Raw genomic sequence first — 9,859 nt, 5'->3', positions numbered from 1 at the left:
GACCAAAAGTTGCCAGAAATCCAGAAATCTGGCCAGGTTAAAACAGATCTTATTCTGGACTGTGTAATTTCTCTCACAGACTATGTTTCAGGTGAAACATGAAGCTCAGTAACAGTAGCAATTAAATGTGATGTACACTGATCAAATATGAGGGATCTGAGATTTAAGAAAAAACAACAAACGCAGTCCTTTTAAAACCAATCTTTCACCACCTTGGAGTAAACAAGATCATAGACGACAACATTCTTCTTCCATGTTTTCAGCAGCACTGCATGGAGCATGCTCAATGAATAGAAGTGCAACTACAAGCTATGTATGCAATAATGCACCCTTAACACACAACTGGCTATATCTTTTTGAGCATTGCAAACAGTAATCAATTTTCAATCATTTTTAATCACTCCTTTATTCTGTTACTACAATGACTTTCTGGGAGTCCCAATTCATTTTCTGAGAGACACTTGAGATTTTGGATCTATAATTTTAAAAACAATAGTCGGATAACACATTTCTGCAAAAGATGCCCCACAAGCAAAAAAAACAAGCAAACTCCATTTACACCAGTGGTAAAACACAGATGTGAGGACTCCAAAAGTCAACCAGCTCCTTCATGCCTTCTGCAAATGAAAGCTGCCAGAGATGGCAATTGAATTTCACCTCTATAGCTTTCTCATCCCCTCTTTGAGATTAGCCACCAGCAGGGGGCGTTATCCCATTTTTTTAAAACTCACACTCCAATTAGTAGCTTTTTTTCTGCTATCGAGCGTGGCTTTGCGGCATCATTAATCATCATCATCATCATCATCAAATAGAGGAGGCCCGCCATCAGTCATCATGGCAACGGCTTTCCTGCCAGACTTCTGGACATGGTCTTCATTCATCTTCTCCAGTGCTTCAATCTACAAAAAAAAAAAAAAAAAAAAAAAGGAATCGTTCGTGAACACAAGGAATCCCACACGCCTCACAATGAATTTCATGTTAACGCAATCACTTCATAGCTTGCATAAAGGACCAGTCAAACTTTTTTCCCTTGTCTGAAGAGTCCAGTTCATTGTATAGCACTGTAAATATTAACGATGCATCTGTGACAATTATAACTACGCATCAAGAGATGACATCATATGTAGACTAAATTTTGATGACACACAACAACACCGTGTCTCAAAAAACCTGGACTGATGGCCCCAAACCAATGTACCGCCAAAGGGTTTATTAAACTGCGATCCATAGGTGCGGTACCGTGTGGTGCCTTATGATCCTACTCCATAGACATCAATATCAACACATAGAAGTGTCAATACTCTAGAAGCATGAACTCGTTGATCTCACCTGGGCAATGAACTCCGCCTCATTGTCAGCATTGATCTGAAGGCCAGACACGGCGTTGAAGAGATCATGCACGTTCATTGCGTCAGCTACACCAGCTTTCTGGAAGAACTGTTGATCAGAAAGGCAAAAATAATTTAATATAACATTAATAACTGTGCTCAAAGCAAAACTTATATGATACAATTTCTGTCCCATGATCAGAGCAATGCATAGAGTTTCAGTGGCTACATAGTCGGAGTAAACGATGCTGCATCGAGTTTGCCGGTTCAACCCCCCGGCATGTCAGATCCTTAACACACTAATGCTCTGGAATGAGCACATGTAAGCGCTGGATAAACGCTATAATGCAGTCCATTCAACTGACAATTTTACAAAATAGGCAGTCATTTGTACACCCACGAAGACACAGACACCAATTATCTTTTTTTTCCCCCCAACTCTTAAGGGTTTCCAACTCATCATTGAATGCTTTTTAAAATAATCATTTTTTAAATTTCTGCACGCCCATGCAAGGGACAGCGTACTTTATTGGAAAATAAATACTCTTGGAAGTTTTTTTGTGTTTTCTCAAGAATTTCTAAAATTTGTATAGCCAAAAATAAAATTGTCACATTTTCAGTACTCAAAATCATCAAATATGATTAAAAAATGGATATGAAATAGATTCTGAACGCTTGTGTGCCAGGTTTCCTTACCGTAGACACATTCCTACAGTCTCTGAACAGGAACTCCAGTCCGTGGGGGTGGGTAGGTTCTACTGACTGACTGACGTCAATAACCCACACCTGCAACACAGTGAGTGCAGCCAGCATATGCATATGGCATAATCGTTTCAAAGAGACCGAGTTTGTACCAAAAAAGAAAACTGTCAATTATTATTTTATCCAGCATGTCAATTCTCAAGCGCTCTAGTTTATTTAGTTTATAAATATTGCTAAACTAGATCATTCTAATGGAAAAATAAAGAGTCCTACCTTCCCCTCATGCCACAGCATGTTGTACTCACTCAAGTCAGCATGAACAAGATTGCATTCTTGATATAACTGCTGCATCATCTGGGGGAGAAAAAAAGAAAAAATTTAAAAAATTTTAAAAGCGACACACAACATTAATGTCGAACATATCTACACAAACAACATGACAACCTGAAACACTATCAAGGTTTTCAAAGGAGAACACAGAGGCCTGACAACTCCTGAGGTGCGGATCCAGTGAGATCAAAGAGAATTTTCACCTAGCAATCCATATGTTGTTCCTTCTGTTCACTGTGGAAGTAATCGATACTAAAAACAATCAAATACCCCTCTCTCTACAGTATTTTCACTACATAGTCATTATACCTGCACGCTGCATAATCCTGGTTTTGCCACATGCAAATGAAATGCTCCTAAAACTGGAGAAAAGAAAGCACCAGCCCTATACATTTGCTTGAAGATTGGGCTGGCAAGGGGTGAAAAATGCCTTGCCATGGTTTACACAAGTTAACCGCCTCCTTCATGGATAGTGGAAGTTAGCTTGGTCGCATTTATGTTTGTTTTCCAGTACGTACTCTATACAAACAAATCCCTTACGGTAGCCAGACCCGAACTGCATGCGTCTATACTCTAGAGTCTTTAAAAACTAAAGAATAAAAAAAGTTGCTAATTTACGCTATATCAAATGTATTTATGAGAGTTATGGATAACTCCACCCTCCCAAAGGATAACTCTTTGACCCCCCAGCACAGTATACCCACACGGTCCTTTAGAAGCAGCAAAGATTTAAAACTGAGGTAAGCCACTTAATCGCACCAATGTAGTATTATGATGAAGTTACTTACATGTAGCACCTGGTAGTAGGCCCCCTTCATGTCCTCACTGCCCAGCTTTATCTCCTTCAGTTTAGGTGCCGGCACGTGGTCCTGGCCAATGAAAGACATCACCAAGATGTGCTTCTTTAGAACGACCACCTCGGGGCAGAGAATTCCTGCCTTCTTCATCCTGAGCAGGGACATCAAACCTTCAGTTAGGTCACACGTGTCTTCACACAGCCCTAGTTACGTACAACTGGACAGGTGCCCTGGGGTCAATCTTGATGTTTTTATCTCCTGGATAAATAAAGTGGCACCATTCTCACCAATCTAGAACTTAGCCTACATCAGCACTGCACCTTACCTGAGAATCACATGTACAGAGCTCTACATTACATGTCACTTATCTTTCTAAAATCTTTTTGGTGGAACACTAACTGTGGCAGTGTAGTGTAATGGCTAAGGAGTTGGTCTTGTAACCTAAAGGTCACAGATTCGATTCCCTGGTAGGACACTGCCGTTGTACCCTTGAGCAAGGTGCTTAACCTGCATTGCTCCAATATATATCCAATTTTATAACTGGATACAATGTAAGTTGCACTGGATAAGAGCATCTGCTAAATGCCTGTAATGTAATGTAACTGCATCTCACAAAATGGTATAAACAAAAGACCTACAGCCTTGATGGGGCAGGTGAATATGACCTTGATAGGACAGGTGAATATGGCCTCGATAGGACAGGTGAGTATGGCCCCGATAGGACAGGTGAATATGGCCTCGATAGGACAGGTGAGTATGGCCCCGATAGGACAGGTGAGTATGGCCCCGATAGGACAGGTGAGTATGGCCCCGATAGGACAGGTGAATATGGCCCCGATAGGACAGGTGAATATGGCCCCGATAGGACAGGTGAGCATGGACGATCTTCCAGCACGCCTCACCTGGCCAGGTTGTGCATCTCCTTCTCGGCCCACATGCGGATGACTTTGCGCGGGTTCAGCTTGCTGAAGCGGTCCTTGAAGCGGTAGTCGTCCTTGATGTACTTGTCTCGATTTTTGAACTCGTTCAGGGTGGTCTTGAACACCTTGAGGACACACTCCCCTGGGACCGCCTTGTCCTCCAGACTTCCAGAAGACAAGAGGAGTGCAACAATGAGGGTGTACAAGAGATCGCATTTTCAAATGACTTTAACAAACCTCATATTTTTCAGGACCTCACAAACATTGTCACTGAGCATACAAACTAATGGGGAATAAAAATGAGTTATAATTAGGGATCGGTATCGTGTAGATTTTATTTATTCTGGTTACCATTCAGATTCTGCTTACTGAATCGGGTATTATTAATCTGGTTATATTATCCAGGTTCTGATTCTGGTCATATTGTTTGACCACGAAAGAAACCAAAACATGTTGTACGCAAACCCACCTTTACTGTCAGTAGATTTTGGCTGCCATAACAAGTGAATTGTAGGGCTGCACCGATCATGAGTTTTTATGACTGATTCTGGTCCATTTTTCTAATCGTAATATTCCCAACTGCTAATACTAACTATATGGAGTGCAACATTGAGCACAATGGATTGTTTTCCCTCATCGTGAAGGCGTCACCCATTACAGGCATGCTGACGCATACGTATTACGTAACCCAGCAACGCAGACGTAAGCGCAGCAGGTCCTGCCAGCTGATTAAAATTCTTTGCATTTCACTCGTCACGAATGCCGTTGAAAATACATTTTCAGAATTCCATAAGCAGATTCGAAACACTCTTCTGAATTCTTAACAAATTTGGAACCGGTTCCAATTCAGAACCGGTACTCAATACCCAACCCTAGTTATAACACCCCCTACTTTAAACTGATACACTCACACATAAACCCTCCAACTAAATGTCCGCATTCACCAACACTCACCTCCCTCCATCAGCATGGAAGACCACAGACTCCTTCCCTGTGCTGATACAGCCATTGATATTCTCCAGAATTCCAGCATTCACCATCTTGTACATAAGCAGACGAGTCTTGGGATCCACTGCTTGTTCCTAAAGAAATAAAGTCAACAGTGTCAATCTGAAATGTTGGAGAAAATGTGAGACAAGAGCTCATAAATGTTACTACACTATATGATTAAAAGTATCTGGACACCCCTTATAAGTTTAGGATTACTGGAGTAACAGCATTTGGGTTAGACTGCATCTGTGGGATTAAGAATCTATGTATGTCCATGTATGATCAGGTTCAGATGCAAAGTTGTTGGGTGGAGGATTAGATGTTACTTTAGACCAAAAGCCTCCCTTCAGTCTTACTGTTCCTACTTGCTTACCGCAGTGGAGTGCTCCTTCTTCTCATGCACACGGGCACTACGGCGCTGCTCGGTGTAGCAATGCTGTTTTAAGGCATTGTAGACTTGATTGGACAACTTCAGGTCCATCCCAATGCCATCGCCCACTTGAAACTCAGGAGCAAACTGGGGGAGTGAAGGAGAAAGTTCGTAAAAACACAATCTTGACCTCATTCCAGTGTAAACATCTCAAAAAAACTTCTAGTTATTAAAAAAGTCAAGGTACTCTCACACACACAGAGTATCCAAATCTACTTACCATCTGAAAAAAAAGTTCCTAAAAATAATTCCCCATAACAAATTTTTATCAAAATGATGTCATGGTAGCACTAAACTTTCCAATTTTCCCCCACAGAAACTAAACAAGCAAAAAAGATTCAAAAACTGTTTTCAAATAATTATTAAGATTAAGAATGATTTTTTTTTTTTAAACGGTATAACCCAAGCTCTGTGTAGCTGTTTGTTCACTGGGAAACCCGAAAAAGCACCAAAATCTCATGTATCAGCCAAGAGAGGGGACGGCATATCACATGCCAATCAAATCATGTGCGCTGGTAAATCAAGCTTACGTTCTCCATGCGTGCGGTGTTTTTCCTGCCGCACACCACCTCATCATGCTTGGTAGTGATGTTCTTTCCTTTTCCTACAAAACCCTTACGTGGGGTGGTCGTGGGCTTATCTGGGTGATCAAACACACAAAAAAGCTTGCATTAAATTCACTGCCAGATGCTTCATTTTACATAAAACCTCATGGTGGTATGGTGGCAAGGTTTGGATATAGGGTAATTTACTGTTGGTGAACCCCTGAAAAGGTGTAAACATGCAAAAAGAAATGGAAAATTAAGTACACTTTTGCTAATTTGGAGATATTCAGAATCTAATTTTATAGAAGTGTGTGCTGTTGTGGTTCTGTTACCAGCTTGGTAGGGGTCATGGCGAGTGTCCTGCCAATCCACTTCATCCTCAGAACTGTCACTGTCAGCAAAGGGGTGGACCTTCCGATAATTCTCAAAAGAGATTGACACTGCAGCACAGAGAAGACATGTTATCAAGCCTCTAAATGGATAGTGGACAGAACTGTGTAGTATAATGGCTAAGGAGTTGGTCTTGTAACCTAAAGGTTGCAGGTTCGATTCCCCAGTAGGACACTGCCGTTGTACCCTTGAGCAACGTACTTAACCTGCATTGCTCCAGTATATATCCAGCTGTATAACTGGATACAATGTAAGTCGCTCTGGATAAGAGTGTCTGCTAAATGCCTGTAATGTAACTACATTCCTTCCATGCTACTAACAAACTTATCAAATTGTGACGAGATCAGAAAAGCACATGGACACAATGTCACAAACCACCAATCATTTTACTCATCGGTGTATGCAAATACCTTTTAATCCAAACTTGTATTAAAAGTTCTAAACAAAATGAATGTACACCCAAAACCACAGAGAGAATATTTGCCATCTCACCCTTGCTGTCCCCGTTGAACTTCTTCTCCTCTCTGCGCAGCTGTGTGTCAAACTCTCGGTCAAACTCCATCTGCAACATCTGCGCGAGCATCAGGTCACTGGAGGTATCTGCGTCCTCGCCCACAAAGAGAGGCTCGCTTACACTGCAAACCCCAGGACACGAAACCATCATTCATTTACACATTATGACCACAACTGGACAAGCAGTGAATCTGAGAATTCTGGTACATCAAACTCATCATCTTTTCAGTTGTTTTGACTGCCCGACAGGGACAGGTGATTTTCTTCAGTTTTAGGGCCTTAACAAAACTAAAAAAACAAGTCATTTTTGCTTTTTGCAAAGATAATTGCCTTTGTGGCACTTTTTTCATTCCTAAATTATGAATATAAACTAATCTAATTTAGTATTGTAAATGGTACAAATATCTTGCTTTATCTAAGCCATTTTCCAAGTCACTGTGATGCTCACACCTGGAGTTACATAGCTTTGAACAGGGTACGCCCTAAATGGGATATTTAAATATTGAAAATTCTAATTTATGATGCATTGTACAACAGCAAGTCATCATGTTCATAAAGTGAAAAAATAAAATCAAAATATTCCAAAGCGAATAGATTGCGTGTAATTTTAACTCACTCAGGGCAAGTGGGGAAGACCTTGCACTCTTCGTCCAACTGCTTGGCCAGCTGCTCACTCATGACATCAGCCAGGGAACAGGCAGCCACCACTTGCTTAGGTGCACCCCAGGGACTCTGAAAAGGAAAGAGACACGTGACAGGGAAAGACCGTCAATGACCATTTACACCAGAAGTACACATCCTCAGCATACACATGCACTTGGGCTACACATGATTTCAATATCCATTTCATAGTCTATCAAGAACTGAACATCCAATGACAGTAGTTCAGGCAACAGCGTTGTGCTGTGTTGCGAACAATTGCATAAAACAGATTAATTGTTTTTGACTGGTCAAAATAAAGACTGAGGCTCCTAACTGGTGAAAGACAATGAAGAATTCAAAGACAAAGCAAATAACGACGTGCCAAACCTGCACTGTGCTAATACGTCTAGGAGTTCAACAACCAAATGAGGAACCTATCAATCAACCTCAGTATTTCATTTGATTAAAAAAATATCTGTTTTTAAGTAATTGTTTGCAATATAGCTCAATACAGCACAATATGAACATGGGAATTTTATTCTTCATGCCATGAATAGCTATTTTTTCCTCTGATATTCCCCATTCACTTTCATGGGAGGCCCAATGTTCACAGTACAGGCTTACTTCCGGGACTCACAAGCTTAGGTTAGTTGAAGCCGTGCTCTTCTGTCTAGTTAAATATGCATGTATAAGCCCTATATACCAACGTTTTATTCTGTAACGTTAGCGAATGTGGCGTTTCGAATTTCGTCCTCGTTTTAAAGCAGATCCCAAATTGGTAACGCACATAAAGCTGTGCGTTTCCTTGCTGGACTACCGGTGACATTAAGGACAAAAATGCATCGTCATCGTACCCATAGTCGGACACATTCCCAAACCCGGACACGCTCCAATGTGGCATATGTCCCGTCCTTTTCATTTAAAATTTAGACAGCACTTAAAAAAAATTTTTTTTTTTTTTTAAAGCACGTGTCCAGTATTTAGGGTACTTAAACAGCCTGTGTGAAATTTTATGCCCATCCAAACATAGGAATAAACCGAGACGGGCACTCCAGTAACTGGAAAATAATGTACGATGGGAGTGGTGATGTGGCCGTGGTTTATTCCGCTTATACAACAGTTACCAACAATGACTCATTTGTTTATTTTTATCTACTTATTCGGGTGAAATTGAATAAGTAGATATTCGCGCCCTTTCGGCCATATTATTTTACCGTTGTCAAGCAAAACTCTCGTCGATATTTGGACCGTAAGTCGGCGGATGACATATCGGCAATCGGTGACATCATGGTTTCCATTGTCAGTATCGATACGTTCCGGAAAACAATGAATTAACTTGAATCATTTGCGAAATAACGCGTAAAGGCTCCCCCATTCGCTGACAACATTACATCATGTACAAACGTTAACCAAATTACATAGCGTTTTGAAGCGAACCAAAATATGCAATGTTAGCTAGATAGACTAGAACTGTTTGAGATAGACTAGAACTTCTAGCTTAAACGTTAGGCTGCTGGACCAAACTTAAAAAGCAGAAATTGATTTTAGGCAACGTAATTAAAACATGTGGGTGGAAAGGAAGTTCATAGCGACACATCTAGCCATCTAATAGCAGAAACGTCGAGCATTTATATTAGCTAGCTGAAAATGTGAAATTTTAGCTCGCTAACTGTGGGTGGGTAGCGAAGTTACCCAACGTCAGGTACAATTAGTCCTCTACTAGTAGGTAGCTACTACTAGCTAGGCCCTGCATTCTATTAAAAATATAAATCGTACCTTTGTTTCTTTGGCAGCGATTCCAACTTGATCCATGATTGAAACTGACGAAATACGTTACTAACAAATAAAGTTAGCTAGATAGATAATAAATATTCCCTTTACAATAGTAAACGTAAATAAGCAGTTAAATTTCGTTGCTGCGCTAGCTCGCAACGAAACAACGTTTATTGAAGATTATCAGAACGAGTAAAACCTTAAAAATACGGTTTTTGAAACACTTACTGATAAGTGTGATACAAAAATATATACCACAAAACGTGATAAAATTAGGAAATCTCTAGAGATTATGTCAAAATACGCAAATAATACAAACACCTAACTATATTAACCACCGATACGGCTGAAGTTCTTCTTCTTTTTAGGCGGATGTTGACCAAGATTTTGGTGCATTACTGCCACCTACTGGGCTGGAGTGTGGTACAGTACGTTCCCTCTTTCTATCCATCCAGAATGACGTCAAAAGTATAACTATCTTACTTCCGAGTGGAATAAT

The 9,859-nt window shown here is 40.6% G+C and overlaps 1 protein-coding gene across 1 annotated transcript; it reads right to left on the bottom strand.

Moving 5' to 3' along the window:
• Window positions 1-376: 376 nt before the first annotated feature.
• riok3 (RIO kinase 3 (yeast)) lies at window positions 377-9,702 on the bottom strand. Its single transcript, XM_064330471.1, has 13 exons — window positions 9,364-9,702; window positions 7,562-7,677; window positions 6,925-7,067; window positions 6,375-6,482; window positions 6,028-6,137; window positions 5,441-5,584; window positions 5,032-5,159; window positions 4,060-4,242; window positions 3,149-3,308; window positions 2,304-2,384; window positions 2,025-2,114; window positions 1,330-1,437; window positions 377-899 (listed from the first exon to the last, which is right to left on the bottom strand). Exons 1-13 carry the CDS (start codon window positions 9,397-9,399, stop codon window positions 783-785), a joined length of 1,524 nt encoding a protein of 507 aa, XP_064186541.1. The 5' UTR covers window positions 9,400-9,702; the 3' UTR covers window positions 377-782.
• Between the last annotated feature and the right edge of the window lie 157 nt (window positions 9,703-9,859).

This window comes from Anguilla rostrata, chromosome 4 (genome assembly GCF_018555375.3).
Source record: "Anguilla rostrata isolate EN2019 chromosome 4, ASM1855537v3, whole genome shotgun sequence".
In the NCBI taxonomy this organism is placed as follows: Eukaryota; Metazoa; Chordata; class Actinopteri; order Anguilliformes; family Anguillidae; genus Anguilla; species Anguilla rostrata.
This window is presented reverse-complemented; position numbering and strand designations above follow the sequence as displayed.